General features: G+C 40.9%; 1 protein-coding gene and 1 pseudogene across 1 annotated transcript in view; both read right to left on the bottom strand.

Moving 5' to 3' along the window:
- The window catches only part of Aplp2 (amyloid beta precursor like protein 2), a 63100-nt gene that overhangs the window by 23551 nt on the left and 20756 nt on the right, over positions 1-18793 (bottom strand). The window contains exons 2-3 of the mRNA XM_021206272.2: positions 6344-6517; positions 5467-5590 (exon numbers count right to left, since the gene is read on the bottom strand). Coding sequence (XP_021061931.1) covers positions 5467-5590; positions 6344-6517 — 298 coding nt within the window. The remainder of the gene's footprint in view (positions 1-5466; positions 5591-6343; positions 6518-18793) is intronic.
- On the bottom strand, positions 5595-6022 carry LOC110327533 (annotated as a pseudogene).

Here is an 18793-nt window from a genome sequence, read left to right on the forward strand (position 1 = left end):
CTACATCAACCTCAAGTTCTACCACACTATTCCACAGTCTAACAACAGAATAAAAATATACTGAACTACTACTTGTTTTTTTGTTTCTCACTTTTATAACAGATATTGAATTTCCTCCAAAGTTTTTTGAGACATCATCATCAGCCTTAGCCAACTGGAGAACAGAATCATCTGACTTGCCTATCTTGTGATAGCATAGGTTTTAAACTGGCCATTAAACCTGCCTGTGACCTTGTCAACCTCAGCTACCTACAAGCCACCTTCAAATCTCTCAGTTAAGAAAAGGGGAGTCACTGATCTTCCAAGGGGGTTGTGTTGGTACGAGTAAAAACGGCTCCCACGGGCTCATACATTGGAATGCTTAGTCATTAGGGAGTAGTGCCACTCAAGAAAGATTGGGAGGTGGGGGCTTGTTGGAGGAAGTGTACCACTAGAGGTAGACTTTAAGGTTTCAAAAGCCCAAGCCAGGCCCTTTCTTCCTGCTACATGCAGATCTGGATGTGGAACTCTCAGCTCTTCTTCAGCACCATGTCTGCCTGTGTGCTGCCATCCTTTCTGCTATGATGATAGTGGACTGCACCTCTGAAACTGTAAGCCAGCCCCAATTAAATGCTTCCTTTTTAAAAGTTGCCCTAGACGGGCAGTGGTGGCACATGCCTTTAATCCCAGCACTTGGGAGGCAGAGGAAGGCGGATTTCTGAGTTCGAGGCCAGCCTGGTCTACAGAGTGAGTTCCAGGACAGCCAGGGCTGTACAGAGAAACCCTGCCTCGTTAAAAAACAAAACAAAACAAAACCTAAACAAAAAGAGTTGCCCTGGTCATGGTGTCCTTTCATGGCAACAGAACAAGGGGTGAAGCGAGTGCCTTTATCATACATGTCAGCAGTGAGAAGTCTCCTTACACAGAAACAACGAACAATGTTATACCTGACAACTAGGTTCACAACACTATTAAACTCTTATTAGGCAGAAAAGAAGAAATGTCAGTCTAAGTTATACAATGGTGCTGTCTTTCAGGGTCCTCAAAGGCCTAGGTGAGACTGTAGATGGTAAGCTTTAATGCACTTTAATTTGTAACCTCTACCTTTTTTTATTTTTAAAGATTATTTATTTATTATATGTAAGTACACTGTAACTGTCTTCAGGCACTCCAGAAGAGGGGCGTCAGATCTTGTTACGGATGGCTATGAGCCACCATGTGGTTGCTGGGATTTGAACTCCGGACCATCGGAAGAGCAGTCGGGTGCTCTTACCCACTGAGCCATCTCACCAGCCCCCTAACCTCTACCTTTTTATATACAATTGCAACATCAGAAACAAATTAAATCCGCAATTTCATTACTTCATATGTATTCTATAGAAACCCTATACAAATATATAATGCTCATATAATGGAATATTACGTATCAGGTTTAACTGAGCTAACCTTATCTACTTATATAACATGTTGGATAAACTCCAAAATGATGTCAAATTCACCCTGGTGATGGCTACTTGCTAGGAAAGGAGTAAAACAAATGGAGGATGGGCTTTGAAACATTTCTGCCTGTGGGGTGAGGGAGAGAAAGCAGGCAAAACATTAAAGACCTGAAGCACAGATGGCGGGTCCACGAATGCTGTCTTGTTTTAACTTTTCAGGATGCTTGAAATATTTCAGTATTAAAATTTAAAAATTTTTATAAATATCAAGTCTTATGGTGTTATAAATTAAACACCACCATTCTTTCGCTATTCAATAAATGAATCAATCTCTTTTTAAAAAGAGAGAATAAAGTTAAATTTGCAAATACACTAAACTCCTATGTTGGGGAGACTGGGAGTTGAGATAAGGCCTCACTATGTACAGCTCTGGCTAGCCTACAACTTGCTATGTAAACCAGGCTAGCCTCAAACTCATAGTAATCCACCTGCCTCTGCCTCTGTCTCTCTGCCTCTCTGTCTCTCTGCCTCTGCCTCCTGAGTGCTGGGATCTAAGTCATGAGCCCTACTGTAAACTAAATTCTTAAAAAATTTTACCCTGAGTAGTAAAACAAATGTTTTGTATTAATAACATGTTATTAATATAAAAACAGGCTAGTCATCAAGGCATGAAGTAAATGCTGAAACCTACGCATGGAGGCCAACCTGGTCTACAAAGTGAGTTCCAGGACAACCAGGGCTACACAGAGAAACCCTGTCTTGAAAAACCAAAAAAGTCTATGCAATCTTACCCCTTTTAGAAAACTGGAAGAAAACTTGGCATTTATATAACAAAATGTTCATTAGGACTAACTGAATACAGAAAGTGGAATTGTCCAATTTTACTTCTGGCCTCTCTCTATTGCAAGCTTTTATTAAAAATAAATAAAATAAACTTCCCACAGTGGCTGTGGAGGAAGAGCAGCTGAATTTCAGCACCAGCTCCATTATGTCGCCGCTCCTTGCCTTCCTTAGCATCTGCTACAAGACTCTATGAGGAAAACTTACCTAAGCAGATCATTACTGGTCAAGTTTTACAAACACTGAAATGCTTTGTCTTACTTGAAAATTTTACATCCAATTTGAATGTTACAAAACAACACTCAATTTACCTACTTTCAGTACAGTGAAACAGCATATAATTTCCTAAGAAAACACAGAAATGCACTGGTTGGTGCGCCCAACACATAGACCATGAACAGAACCCACCCTGATTCAGATAAACCGCAGCTGAGTGACTTCCAACTTAGTCTTCCTCACCACCTCAGGCCAGTCAAGCGACCGGCGTCTTTCAGGTTTTAACCCCTTTCCTGAGGCACAGAAATCTTTTTTATAACAACATCGGTTGTTTATCACTTGGGTAAGCCCCCAACACTACTACACATGTAAATAAGTCTACAGCAGACATAGGACCAGCTGCAAGTAAGAGGCTATAGCCAGGTGGCAGAAAAACAGCTCTGTTTAACAAGTGGGCCAAGAAACAGTGACAGCCTTGATAGAACTAAGCTACAACTTAATGTCCATATCTAGGCTAATTCCTGAAAAAATGGCTAACTTCAGAAGAGAAAAGCTATAGAACTGGGGGTGTGTGTGTGTGTGTGTGTGTGCAGGGGGGCATTTTTTTTTTTTTAATACCAGAAAACATTTCCTTTAAGATGAAGACATGCTAAACAGGAACAGGACGCAGCAACATAAAGGAACACACCCAGAGGCCATATCTGGGCGGCCAGCATGACTGCAGGCGACATCCTACCCAGCTGACAAGTTCTCAGCAGCAGTGTGACAAGCTGACGTCACACAATTCCTAATAATAATATACGTTCTGACGCTGCTCTCAAAAACATACAAAGCAGGGCTGGCACGGTGGTAACAGGTAAAGGCAGTTGCTGAACAAGCCCAGTGCCCTAACTTCAACCCCAGAACCTGCATGAAGCGGAAGGAGAGAGCCAAGTTCACAGCCTGATCTGACTTCTACATACATGTATGTGGCACAACCCTCTCTGCCCCGTGTCACTCACTCAGCCACACAGACAATACTAGTATGTGTTTTCAAAAAAGCAGCAAGAACAGACAAACCCAAGCTGTCCAATGTTAGCACAGTGCAAAGCAAGAGCCAGACAGCGTAGTTAAGATGGCAGGCCCGAAGGAGGATCAAATCATGGAGTTTTTAAGCCATACTTAGTAAAGAGCTTCAACATTCTTTACCTGGATAAGGAGTAGAAACCATAGAATTTTATGCTAGGACATAATTTGATCACCTTATATCTCTGAAGGCAACAAACTGCGAACATGACTGAGAAACATGCATGAAGGTTGTGGTCACAGTCCACACAAAACGTGAACAGAAGCAGCAATCTGATGGAAGGAGGTGTGAGGCAGAAGTTCACAGTTTCTGATTCTCGGCACCCTGGGGTCTGGATAGTTTTTGCTTTGCTTGTTTTATCAAACCACTAAACAAACAAAGTTTTTAAAGATAAGTAGCTAGGTCCAACAGCAGCTTACTCTCAGGGCCTATTACCTTAGTACATGCAGGGCACTGGACAACCAAGCTCCACAGTGTGCTCAGGTCACACGCAGGCTACCACTGTCATCTCACCTCTGGCAGTGATCATGGGACTTACTTTCTAGTCACAGAAACCATTAAGAACATAGTGATGAAGACAGAAGGTTGCTGAAAGACTCAAGAACAATCAAACTAAGCTGGGCAGTGCTGTCATTTAACCCCCCGAGCTTGTGAGGAAGGTGGATCCTTGAGTTCTAGGCCAAGCTGGTCTACATACAGTTCCAGGACAGCCAAGGCTACAGTCACAGCTTCAAGGCTCAAATAAATAAATAAATAAATAAATAAACAAATAAATAAAGTCTGAGGCTGGAAACTCATACACACAGAATGGTGTTTTAATTACACTATGAGAGTTTTACAAGTAGATTTCTCAGAACCTAACGGAAGGGAAGACCATCCTTAAACAATATCATAAAAATATTTTGGCGTACTCCATACTACACAGCAAGATGCCCAGATTTAAAGGAGATGGCTAAGCATACACAATGTCCCTCCTTCCTGCTGAAGAATGCTGTGCAGCAACACAAAGCTGCTGCATGCTCTGACTGCTTGGGTCTATTTCTTCCTCTTGGCAATGCTTTCTCGCTACATGTGAGCCTAATAAAAGCAACACACTCCGTTTTGCTGATGTCTGTATTTTAAGGGAAAGTTGTAAGGGAGTGAGGGAGAGGAATGCATTTAACAGATGGCTCATATTAGATCTAAAGATCTCCTCAGTGCTAGTGCCTTACCTGTGTTAATATGACTGAACCAAGGCCAAGTGTTTCAGCCTTTCTAGCACCTGAGACCCAATCTGTTCTTGAATCACCCAGACTATATATAGTTCTGTGAATTAACCATTCACATGTCAGGCAACAAAGAGTTAAAAAGACTACATTCACTAACGACTCTATTTCTGAGGAACACATTCACTCACAGCTTTGTTCAAGCTGGCACTAAAGGTTATCGCACCAGTGACTGAATGACAACTCTTGGGTAAAGCCCCAGCCCTGGAGAATGGCGGGTCCGCACGGCATCTGGCCCTGGCACCTGGCCACATGCTATGAGTCATGTTCCCTCTCCAGAGAACTACCCACTGCCTGATGTGACTAACAGTGCAAATGTGAGCAAGATGAACTGCTTTCTTAAGTGCTGCTCCTCAACTATCTTTCTTACCACTGATTTCAAATGGTTAACGCTAAGGGCAAACCTGCACTGCTTTGCAGGTAACACTTCATTCTGTTTGGTGTCCTGTGAAAGGCACATCCTCTAGAGGCAAAGAGGTTCACAATGGGAGAGGCAGTCAATCTCAGAGACGAAGTCTACCACCAACACAAGGAAGCAACAAAAACTCATAGGGAAAAAAATCCTCCCTGAACTTACGCAGATGCAGATTCTTCACTGGGATCCAAGCACGGTGCTCAAGGGGTGGGGAGGCGCTTCTAAAAGGCAACCAAAAGCACTTACCAAGACACTTGAATGGTATAACAATGTGACTCTTGCACTGCCTTTTGTCCCTTCGGCACCAACTATCAATACTGACTGGCTGGTTTGCTTCCATCACATTTGTGATCTGCAGCTCTGGATATATCTGTTTAGGAACAACAACAAAATCCACACAATGAACCTGACTGCAAATGGATAAGTCCCTCCGAGACCACCCATATNCTACATCAACCTCAAGTTCTACCACACTATTCCACAGTCTAACAACAGAATAAAAATATACTGAACTACTACTTGTTTTTTTGTTTCTCACTTTTATAACAGATATTGAATTTCCTCCAAAGTTTTTTGAGACATCATCATCAGCCTTAGCCAACTGGAGAACAGAATCATCTGACTTGCCTATCTTGTGATAGCATAGGTTTTAAACTGGCCATTAAACCTGCCTGTGACCTTGTCAACCTCAGCTGTAGTCATCATCTTCATGGTCATGTCCCTTGGTACCAATGATGTGGCTGTTCCCCGAGCATTTCTGCAGTATCTACAGATCCACAAATTCACCATCATTGCTCTGCATGTGGCTGCACCTGCTCCCTTCCTGTGGTTCCAGTGCAAGCAGCTAAGACAAAGGCTTGTTTTCTTTTGATTGTTTATATTTCTGATTCCTCCCATAGATTATATTTAAAAATGGAATCTACATGTAAGATAAATGAGCAGGCTTTCAACCCAAAACAAATCTGACTGGGTATCAAGAAGCAAAACCTCTGCAACATCTAAGTCATACCACACATCCTTAGAAACAAAAGGGGCTAGAGCTCCAGTTCTTAGCACTTGGGTCTCGGGCAGGGACCCTAACACAGAAAGGGGGAGAAGGGGACCATTCTGGCAGCACCCTTACCTCCTGGCAGTACTGAAGAACCTCCTCCTTTGTTCCAAGGCAGCTCCTGGTGCCTGTTGGGTCCGGCTCCCATTTGCCAGTCTGAATGTTCACATGCATATTCAGTTTCCCACAGAACATCGCAATCTGAGGTTCAGCAACAGCAAAGCCTGTTCCAGCATTGGCTGCAAGAGCCTACCAAAAGATAAACCAGAGGTTTCAGATTTATTCAAAAGATCTGCAAAGGCAGTCATTTAACGATTCATACAGGATCAATTATCTCACAACTAGATTACTCAGTACAGTTAGAAGGTACTGAAGAATCCTGTGGGAATATTCTGATGTGGTCTAGGGGGAGAGAGGGTCACCAACCTGGCAAGATGGTTTAGCAGGTAAAGACACTTATTGCCAAGCCTGACTACTGAGTTTGATCCCTAAGCATGGAACATGATGGAAGGAGAGAAATGGTTTCCATGTGTGTCAAGACCCTTGCATCCACTCAACTGCCACCCACCTGAGGGGACAGGGGACATAAAAGAACTACCAAAAACTATGCAGAATTGAAGTTCTGTCAAGTTTGAAAGTAAGCATTTCCCGACAAATAAAAGAAAAATTCAACTTTGTATTTCCCTAAATATGAATAGGTTTATATCAACTGACATATGAGTTCCACAAGTGTCTGTAAATTAGAGCGTCTGAATATTAAGACAGCCATAGTATCTAACCAGTAGTACCTCTACTGGCCTGGCTCAAGCTAAATTTGATAGGAATAGGTATGGTTCAGTTTCAATGAAGGGGGTTATCTTTTTTTAAAATATTTTACCATCTTGGATATTTACTTTTTGTCTTTACCCCACTCTGGTACTGGAGAGTCAATCTAGGGTCTCACACATGCTGGGTCTGAACTCTACTACTGAGCTCTATCTGTACCTCTTTTTACAGGTTTTATTTTGAGATGGCATCTTACTAAGTTACCCAGGCTTGTCTTGAAGCTCACCTTGCCCAAGCGGGTCTTGAACTCTTCACGTCTCAGCTTCCTGAGTGGTTGAGATGATAAGCCCGTGGTACGTTTTATTTAAACAAACCCGTGCTGCAGGAAGTGTCCCAGAATTTAAAAATGACTTTTGGGTATATATGATGAAGTGAAATGGGAAATCTAACCTCTACTGAGCACTTCAGAAGAGCCCAAACCTGACCACCATCTAGTCTAATACAAGCTACTCATTCCTTCTCACGCAAATTACGTGAGCAGAGAACAGCCAAAACTCCAAATAATTTCCTTAACTCACTCATATAACAACAACAAAATCTCCATCAAGTAACTATATTTAATGAGTATACTTCCTCAGTACTCCATCTAGTGTCACTTCACAATTCACTAAAAAAGGAACTAGATTCACAGTCTTAAGGAGGAAAATAACTCAGCACCGAGTGGACATTAGGGAGACTGTGGCCTCCATTTGAGTAGAGAGCTAAGGAAGGGACCAGTAGAGCCAGGTCTACAGTCTGGCACTGGAAGGATCCCAGCTGTCATCACGTAAGCGTTGAGAGATTTAAACACAGAGCTCTAGTTCCCAATGCCTCTGCTGGTTACAGAGTAAAAGTAGACTGTGAGTAAGCAAGGGAAGGGCTCAGAATGCTAGAAGTGCATAGGCTAACAAAAAAGTAGTGGTAGCTTGGGCTAAGATGGTGTACAGTAAGAAGAGACTCACACCATGATGCTCAAAAGTCGCAGGGCTAGCAAAACAGCATGAACTGAAGCTGTCAAACTTGTAAGGCAATATAATCATTTCTTTTTCTAAAGCTGATTGTCTCAGGCACTTTGTTATGGCATAATAATACAACAGTAATTAACAGTATGTGGCAGCCTCAGTCATGGAAACAGAACACTAAAAAGGATTTCATAAGTTATGCATGTGTCTATTGCCCTGGTTCATCAAAAGGCTGAGGCAGAAATCCATGAGTTTGGAACCAGTTTGCTCAACAAAGCAAGAGCCTTACTTTTTCAAATAAAAAAAAGGGATGAAAGGATTTCATAAGTGAATTTATCTAATCTGCATAAGAAATATTTAAGCCATTCTTTGGCAATATCCATGTTTTATGACAAGACCTTAACCAGTAAGAGCTCAGAAATAGGTGAGAAATAGTATTTAGTAAAGGCAAGGTTCCTCTCAAGCAATGTGCCCTTGAAGAACACAAGCATCTATCTGTGCCTAGTGCTACAGTAGTCCTTCATCATGGAAGTCATGTTCCTGGGCCCACAGTGAATGCCTAAAACTATGAAGTACACTGAACTGTATACATGCTTTTCCCATTTCATAATAAAGCTTAATGTATAAAGTAAGCATAGCATGAAAAAATAAACACCAAGGGAAGCAACAGTTAAAAGGACCAAGGTTCAACTCGCAGCACCTACATAGGTCACAACTATTTGTAACTTCAGTTCTCAGGAAATGGACATCTCTGGCCTCTGCAAGCACTAGACATATACGTAGTGCACAGACTTACATGCAATCAAAACACCCATACACATAAAATTAAAATAAAATTTTAAAGAGGAAAAAAAACAAATTTGAAGTAAAAAGAACTCTTAGCAATGTTTCAACTTCATATGATCTTGTATGAATCTAACATTGAAGATACCTACTAAACAAATAGGATTGAGGGTACCATATCTAATCATACGCAAGACAGGAAGGCGAGCGAAAGCGTTTGGCCCTTAAATCCTCAGAATGAACAGGGGTAAGAAGTGTTGATTAGTTGTGTAGGCCCACTGAGCCACAACACTGAAATGGTCGATTCTAGTGCATTTATCAGCTAAGACTATGTTCCACATGTTACTCATTATGGTTGCTGGCTAAAAGACCACAAGAGTTTCAACTATGTAAATGCTCAGTTAATGGGTCAACCGCGGAGGTCAATACATCAGTGTAAGTGCATTTGATTTCTGCAGTGAGATGGTCAGTGCTATCTTCCCTAAAGAGTCTAAAGTATCAGAGGTTAAAGCAACAGGAAGGAGAGCGAAACAGCCAGATCTCCCATCAGTTACCACCAAGAAAGAGAGTAACTGGAATCAATCCAGACAGCTAATAAGATACAATGATTCACTTCTGAGTTCAGAAAGATTAATCCTTGTGGTCATGAGAGACTCTCAAGACAGTATCCTCTGAAATATAAAAGGCCTCTGTGGGCCACATGTAGGAATCAACTAATCAAACATACCCCGACCTCACCTAGAGTGTGACAGGGTCACTGTTGTATGATGTTTGGACTTCTTTACTTGGAAATGCTGCTTTTTAATGTGCTCTCCATTTTCTTAAGCACCAACAGCGCCTTGACCCATTACTTCAACACATAAATCAATCTGCTTCCTAAACTACCACGTTACAAATGGGACTTCACTGCCAAGTCAGCACTTCTGATATCCTGTGAACTTGGAATGCTCTACGAAAGAAAATGAATGCCCCACCCACATACTGGCACTTAAGCAGTCCCTGTGATCTATGCACACATGTGGCAGCACTTTCAAGGCTTTGAAAACAAGCTGCATCAACTGCTTTCCTAGCCAGTGCCTCCACTTACTTAATAATTCATTCTTAATAAGAAATCCCATTTTATTAATTTGGCTCAGAAAGAATTCAGCTATCTAAGGAAAGGAATTCAACTTAGTAGACAGTGCTCCTAATAATCTGAAGAAGCTTGAAGCGTTTTCAGTCGATATTCGAAACGTAAGTCTGGGCCTGCAACAACTCCATCCTTAATATCACTTCAGGAACCCAATCCCTGGCTGGAGCTCATAAAATGTCTCCCCTCTCAAAGCTGCTGGGACCAACGCAGCTCTCCTACTTCAGAGCTGGTACATAGCAGCTACTTCTTTCCTCACTGAAGCTACAGCGGCCAGATCAAATCTGGCCTTACAGTTTGATAAAGAGCCTACTGAACTGGCAGCATCTTCCCCAAGGGCAGGGTTTTCTCCTACAGCTGTGGAAGTGAGGCTTCCTTAAGACAGAAAGGTACTACTTAGTGATCTATTCCACCACTTTAGAGTCAACAGCTCAGTTCTCATAAAGAGTGAAACAGATCTCTGCAGCATCTAGCGAGGCTTACAAGCTAGTGACAAAAGACACTCTTATTCACATGTTCTTATACCTTTTTCAAAAAGAAAAAAAATTGAAGATATTACTTCATTCCTCTTCAAGTACTGAATAAGCCTTCATGATCACCAGGCAGTGGTGGCACACACCTTGGGCAGAGGCAGACAGATCTCTGAAACCAGCCTGATCTGTTCTAGGACAGTCAGTGAAACCCCATCTCTAAATATAAATATAACAATTTAAATATATGCTCACAAACTTTTCACCAAAGATTTACTTATCAAAAGAAAGTGAAATACATTCTGTTCTGAGTATACTTCAATATATTTGTCTCCGGAGGGGGGGAAAAAAAAACATTAAGTTGGGTTGGGGATAAATCTAAAAAGAGCTGGGGAGGGAGGATATAATTAAACTATATTGTATGCAAATTTTTAAAAATAATAAGCAAGGAAAAAAATCTCTCCCAGGCTATGGCTAACTACAAAAGGGAAAACAATTGGAGTGAAAACACTAATGAGACACTAGTGTGCATTTCACCAGCAACAAGACATTAAAGGAAACAGGTCAGGGAAAAAAAAAAAAAAAAAAAAAACAGAACTGTTAATAAATCAGGAAAGATCAGGCACAAACAACAAATGAATGCAATGTGGGAGCTTGAACAGGGTACTAGAACAGGAAAAGACCACTGGTGGGAGAAACCAGAGCAGTCATTTGCATAAGCCCTGCCAATATAAGCTCCTGTACTCCATCAATGGGTTGTGTAAGATATAAATTCCACAGCTGGACATAAAAGAATCCTGCAGTGTTGTCTTAAGGCCTAAAACACTCAAAGTAAAACTATCTGAGGGCTGATGTAGCTTATCAAAATAGCACCTAATCAGCATGCACAACCAGTGGGTTAGATCCCGGCACCACCAAAACAACCAAGTGGTTTTGTTTTAATCTTGGTCAAAGTTCTTAGATCCCACTCTGGAGGGCATAGTTTCAATTTTACAAATCCAATCTGTCAAAAAGATAAGACAAGCTGGGTCTGGTGTCATGTACCTATACCCCAACTCCTGGGAAGGCTGGGGTAGAAGGACTGTTTGAGTCCAAAAGCTTGAGGCAAGGGTGGGCAACACAGCTAGACCTTACCTCAAAGAAGGAAGGAAGAGGAGTAAAAAAAGGAGTGAGGGAAGGAAAAGACACACTTGTAGATCAGACAAGCAGGAAAAATGATCAGAGCACACTCGACTCCTGAGAAGCAAATGTCCTAATGCAGCATATGATAGATATTATACATATCAAACACTGGTTGCTGTTAAGAGTGTGACTGGTTAAAACTGTCAATTTGACGTTTAGATGTCATCTCTCATACCCACAACGTGCACATTTCATAGGCAGGGTGTCAGAGAGAGAACAAAGAAGGCATAGCACAGCATTTACCTTTGCTTCCTGACTGAGAAATCAATGTAATTAATCCCAAGTCCCAAAATCCTGCTGTCACAGCTAGAGCTACTTCTTTTTTTTTTTTTTAAAACATTTATTTATATGAATGCTATCTGCATGTACACCTGAGAGCTAGGAGAGGCATCAGATCACATTACAGATGGTTGTGAACCACCATGTGGTTGCTGGGAATTGAACTCAGGACTTCTGGAAGTGCAACCAGTGCTCTTAACCGCTGAGCAATCTCTCCAGCCCACCTAGAGCTACTCTTAACACCATAGTACCTATCATAATGTTCGTGCCCTCAAAACATTAGCCAAAATTACACTTTTTTTCTTAAATTGCCTTTGTCAGGCATTTTGCAGGAACAACAAGAAAAGTAACCAAACACTATGAAACACTATGGTTTAGAACACTGGCTCTCAATCTTCCTAATGCTTCGACCCTTTAATACAGTTCTTCATTTTGTGATCAGCCCAAACACAGTATTATTTCAATAATGCTTCGTAACTATAGTTTTACTACTATTATGAATCATAATATAACTATTATATATATAACAACCCCTGCGAAAAGGTCATTCAACAACCCTCAAGGGGTCTTGACCTATAGGTTGAGAACCTTCACATCACCTTCAACAGCATGAGGCGAACTTCGACCTTCAAACACTTCAACTAGTTGACAAAATAACAGAACTCTTAGGCAATATAAGAGGGAGAAAAAAAAAAAAGACAAACTTGTGGTTAAAAATAACATTTAATGAGCCTGGAGAGATAGCTCAGTAGTTAAGAACACTTGCTGCTCTCACACAGGACCTAGGTTCAGTTCCCAACACCCATATGGTCACTTATAACTGCAACTTTAGGTGATCAGATGGCCTCTGCATGTATATGGTGTACATACAAGTAGGCATACATTTATAAACATAGAAAGAAAATAATTTTTAATAGAGATTACAGTTGAAAGATTTTACATTTATTCATTGCATGCACACACACACCATGACACATATGTGGAGATCAGAGGCCAATCTTCATGAGTTGATTCTCTCCTACCAAATGAGACCTAGGGCTGGAACTGGGATCATGGGTCCTCACATCTGCAAACACTGAGCCATTTTCTAGGCTACATCTCAAAGTTCTTGGCCTTTATTTATTATACTCCAACTTAATTCTAATTAAATTCTGGTAAACTAGGTATAGGGAAAAAAATGTGAAACATTAAAGGTTATTATTCTTAGACTGATGCATATCAACTGTTAGGTGTTGTTTTCAGACATAATAGTTTGTACAAATAACCTAACTGTTATTAAGAGCTTTAAATATTAAAGCAGAAATGAAGTATCATTTCCAAGATTGAAAATGGTTTAGACTATCTCCAGGGCTTTTTATAGGAACATGGTAATTTGTCCAACTGGATTATATTGGTAAAAATCCAAGCACCATAATTAAATACAAGTCTGACTTTTACCTTATGCAAGAATGAAAACTGAGTCTTTTATAAAGAAAATTGTTCAAAAAATAATAATGCTTAAAATTGGTTTCCATTCCTGCCCAGTTGCTATCATAACACAGGAAGTCTAAGAAATGTACTTCTAGGTGTGATCGAGATCTATGAAGGATTTGTCTTAGCTAAACGGCCATCTCTCTACACTCTACCTCTCAGAAGGGCTCCATGAGGTGGCACTAGGAATACTAATGTAAGCCCAGTTCCATCATCAGCTACCTACACACTACCTCCTCTCAGGTAACGAGCCCCCAAGCCTACTTTTCTATAATGAGAGGTCAGGAAACTTGGAGAGATGGCACAACAGCTAAGTGCATTGGTTTTTCTTCCAGAGGACTTGGGTGGGATTCTCAGCACTCACATGGTAACTCATGGCTGTTACTCAAGTTCCAGGGGATCCAATGCCTTCTACTGGCCTCCACAGATGCCACTGCACACACATAGTAAACAGACACATATCCATACACATGAAAGTTAGAAAAAATAACCTTTAAAAGATAAGCCAAGCCGGGCAGTGGTGGCGCACACCTTTAATCCCAGCACTTGGGAGNCAGAGGCAGNNGGATTTCTGAGTTCGGGGACAGCCTGGTCTACAGCGTGAGTTCCAGGACAGCCATGGCTATACAAAGAAATCCTGTCTTGGGAAAAAAAAAAAAAAAAAGATAAGCCTGCTTGTGGAGTTGTACATCGTGGTGCGGAGCCTAGTGCGCACCACGATGTACAACGTCCACAAGCAGGTCTGGTCTACAAAAGTGAGTTCCAGGACAACCAGGGCTATACAAAGAAATCCTGTCTTGGGAAAAAAAAAAAAAAAAAGATAAGCCAAACACAATAACTCAAATCTATAGTCATAGCACTTGGGGCAGGTGTGGGACAGGAATGAAGAGATTACAAGTTTAAGGCCTGTGTAGGCTACAGTGGGAGATTGGGGATGGGAGGCTAAGGGGGGGGGGGGGCACAGCTGAATTGGAAAGGATGGCTTAGTTAATAAAGTGATGCTTTGTAAGCATGAGGATCTGAGCTTAACAGCTAGCATGGAAAGGGCTATACAACAGCAGGGACTTGTGACCCCAGCAGTAGGGAAGAAGATAGGAAGATTCCTGCTAAACTGAACTGGTAAGCCCGGGTTTTAGTGAGACCCTGTTTTAAAAAGTGGGGTAGGACACATTAACTACAGAGGACTAACACCCAAAGTGAGTCCCTGGCTTCCCTAAGAGTGCGCATCCATGTTCCTCTGTAAGCCTGCCCTCAACCCCCACAAACACATACATTATTTAAAACAAAACAAAATCTTTTCGGATATTACATGAGCTTTATACATTCAAAGAAATATAATAGACCTTCAATAAATAATTGTTTTAAAATACATTTTAACACAAAGTGTTTGAAATACTGCTTCTCACACAAAAGGAGTTCCAGTATTTATAAGCATCATTACCAGGGTTTACATTTCTTCATCTGTAGAGCAAGGCTACTAATGCCCACTCCTCTCAGGCCTGTTAGGGATTGAGGTAATGCATAAAAGCACTATGTGCAACTTCTGCTGCAGAACAAGCACCATTACCACTGGGCTCCTGAAGATTTCGTTCTCTCTGGCTGCAATTACACACAACTGGGCTTAAATAAGAGGCAATCAACTGAAGAACACATGTGGGCCCTGTGTGTCTACCCATTTTTCCAAAATACAGCCTGGCATCAAACTGGTTTAAATTACTTTTTTTTTTAATTTATTAAATTTGGAAATGGATTTAAAAAAAGAAAAAGAAAGACAGGTTGCATTACTGCTCCATATTCTACTTTGTGGGAACTCAGTCATAAAATATTTATATGAACAGCCCTGCCATTTTTAAAGAAAATTACCAGAGCTGCTTGCTTCCTGGTTCTGAACCACTTTCCAGCTGATTCACAAGTGAGGTCAAGATGAAACTGATCCTACACCAAAGCACATCTGAGACTGAGGTATTCCAGGGCCTGGTGAGATGGCTCAGCAGGCAAGTGCTTGCCACACAAGGTAGATAATCCAAGTTCAATACCCAAAGCCTGTATAAGGGTGGAATGAGTCCACAAAGTTGTTCTCTGACCCCCACACAAGCACTATGGCTGTACCACACAATACACAACACACACACACACACACACACACACACACACTGAAAGTTACTGCTTACCTTTTTTGTAAACTTCACACCTACACATTCAGTACTTTGATCATACTTGACCCTCAATTTGTTTTCTTGATATCCTTCCATCTACTTTTTAGCTACAAAAATCTTACAAGAAGTTAATCTTTCTTCATCTTCTAATACTTTTTTACTTTGGTGCAATATAAATTAATTTTACTTTATAAAATAGGTAAGAAACCTACAATTTAAAGGTTGAGGCTTTTTTTCACACTGTAACAGATCAAAGTCTACTTTCACAAAACTTTCCCAAGGAATATCTCTTGGGAACTCACTGAATCACATTTCCCTATGAATGATGACACAACAGCCATTTGCCAAACTCTGCAAAGCATGCCAGCTAACTGCAAAGATCAGCAAGTCAAGGGGCTTGTGTATTAATATGGTATTATCTAAATCATGTGGACTTGGGCTTAATCTTTTAACTCACTGGCACTAGCACTGCCTAGGCTATGACTAAGAGCTGCATGTGCAGTGTTAGATAGAATGTACAGAACTGAATGTACTTAAATCCTAAAGGGGAAAAATGGTTTCAAGTAACAAATGCCTAGGAGATGCTATGGATTAAATATTTCATAATGAAATGTGTTCAATCTAAATTATTCTTAGTGAGGTACATAATAGAAATGATGGAGGGTTTTCTACAGGATAACCAAACACAGCCTGGCAATCCTCTTAAGTTATAAGCAGCCTCTGGAGGATCCGGTGCTCTAGAGTGTTTTGTTTTTATATGAATTAAATCACTGACAATCTAGTAATTGTAAGCATCTTTTAAATTCTTATAAATCATATTCCTTAAACTATTCCACTTACTAGATAATTCTACTAAAATGAGTATTTAACTCGGAGATTTTACCAACATTGAGAAACTACCCAACATTCCGTTTTAGCCAAAACATATATAAGTACACAGTGTCAAGACTTAATGTGAATGACAGTGTATCAGAGATTTGAAACTGGCCCCACATCAGTTCACTTGTAACACAGCTGGGAAGGGGTAAGAAAACTAACCCATGTACCTTGAAACACAGATGATTTCACATACAGGATCTTTTTCATATTTATTTTCACATGTATGCATCTTATGCTTGCATGTATGTCTGTGCACCATGCACACACATTAACTGCACAGGCCAAAAAAAGGGGGTCAGATCCCCCTAAAATCGGAGTTAAAGACCAGTTTTAGCTGCCATGTGGGTGCTGGGAGCTGAGTCTGGTCTTCTGCAAGAGCAGCCATCTCTTCACCCCTAGGGTTAGTTTTACTGATGCTCTAAATCAAAAGCTCCCCAGACACCTACGAGGGAGATATAAGCTAAGTGGCAGAATGTTTATCTAAACTTTAAGAGGTTCTGGGTTCCCCTTCAGCACTGCACATGACTAAAAGCTGGGGTGAGGGATGCACATCTCGCACCAGTGTATGTACACTGGCAGCAAGGCTACAGATTCACGGTCTTCTCTCTAGACTGTGTCCAGAGATCTGAGATACTTTCTTTTCACACTTTTGTTATTAAAGTCATAAAATGACACCGCTGGTAAGTAGGCAGCCCTTTTTAAAAAATATGGTCTTTTTGTAATGTGAACTAAATGCAACCTTTTCTACCCAAAACATCATTTTTGGGCTTGTGAGGTGGTCAGAGGTGAAGTCACCTGCGGCTAAGCTGAACTGATCCCTGAGACCCACATGATGAAAGATTAGAACAGACTCTCAAGTGGTCCTCTGGCTGCCATGCGCACACTGCAGTCAACACAATAAATATTTTAAAAACTATAAAAAACAAAACACTGGAAGCCACAAACCTAAATCTATATTTTCAAGCGTCTATGATACTGAAAGGCAAGAAATTCTTGGGTGAATAATCTGTATCTTTCCTTGTAACTTAAAAAAAATTTTTTTAAATGACTAAATGATTTACATAGGGCAGGGAGAAGTTCACTTTTTAAAAGAGAAATTAAATGTTCGAACAGTTCTGTTACATATTTCCCTAACTGCAAGAAATATTACATATAAATCTTGATTAATAAATTTTAAATTTTAATGTCCATTAAAACTGGGAGAATAAGAAATATGTGAAAGTATTCCACCCTCTTCAAGTTGAAAGCAAGTCAAAAAGACATCTTCCTCATGATTTATGTAGCATTTAAATTTAAAAGTAAATAGACTGCACCATCAGCTGCACCAGATCTGCTTTCAAACAGTAATTCTCCCTGCCTTGGACCAACGCCCATGTGCATTACTGTAATTATCAGCAATTAAAAAAATAAAGTAATAACGCTAATACACTCCATAAGTCAGTATGTTCACTGCCTGCCGAATGGGCCATTAATTAGCCTCTCTTGGTACATGTCACCTAAATACTAAATAAATGCATAAAGAGGAACAGGAAAACTTAAAGGCAATATTAAAAGGAGTAAGTGAGGATGAAGACACATAAAGACCCCTAGTCGGCAGACAGAACAACAGCACTTTAGTGCTGCTATTCAGGTGGCCACCGGAGAGCTGGGCAGTCTTCGCCCTCCAGGATCCTGTCTGCACCCACCTCTGCATCCCAGAAACACTAGTTAGTTCCAAGAGATCAACAACATGACTATGACCTACAAGGCCCACAGGGTGACGGTCCCTAACTGAAAACAGTCCTACACGGTCCAGGCCATTTTCAGTGTAGGCCCAAGTCAAGTTCCTGGTTTCAAGTCCTTGCCTGTGACTCTCTTTCCCTGGTCGTCCTAAAGCAGATGTGTGCTCACTCTCAGGACTCTGCTCAGTGGATACCCTCAAAAACTGCTTCAGTCCAATCCAAGTAAATAAAAGTTCCTCCCAGCCTCTCTCACGAGCCTGCCACATCGGCACTAAAACTTATGTAACTCTTTCTAACCTCTGTCTAGCAATAATACCTAGCATATAGCAGGTGATCAATTCTGTTCTGATTCCCAGAACACAGTTAGACTCTAAACCCAGAGCTCTTGAATTTTGTTTTATATATTTCCCTAAACTACAGTCAGCAGTGATTTCTAAGTCAACATAGCATTAGCATGTATGTCAGCATCTACAAGTAAGAAATGTGTGCTGAAGTGATGTTTAACAGTACTTGATGTTCATACAGAGTTCTGGTACCTACCTCAGGCAGCCACTGCTCAACCACTGCAATTCCAACTCCAGAGAGCTGATACCCTCTTCTTATCTCCACAGGCACTTGTGTGTATGTGGCACAAATTCTCTCTCTCTCTCTCTCTCTCTCTCTCTCTCTCTCTCTCTCTCTCTCTCTCTC

Source organism: Mus pahari, chromosome 10 (assembly GCF_900095145.1).
Source record: "Mus pahari chromosome 10, PAHARI_EIJ_v1.1, whole genome shotgun sequence".
Lineage (NCBI taxonomy): Eukaryota > Metazoa > Chordata > Mammalia > Rodentia > Muridae > Mus > Mus pahari.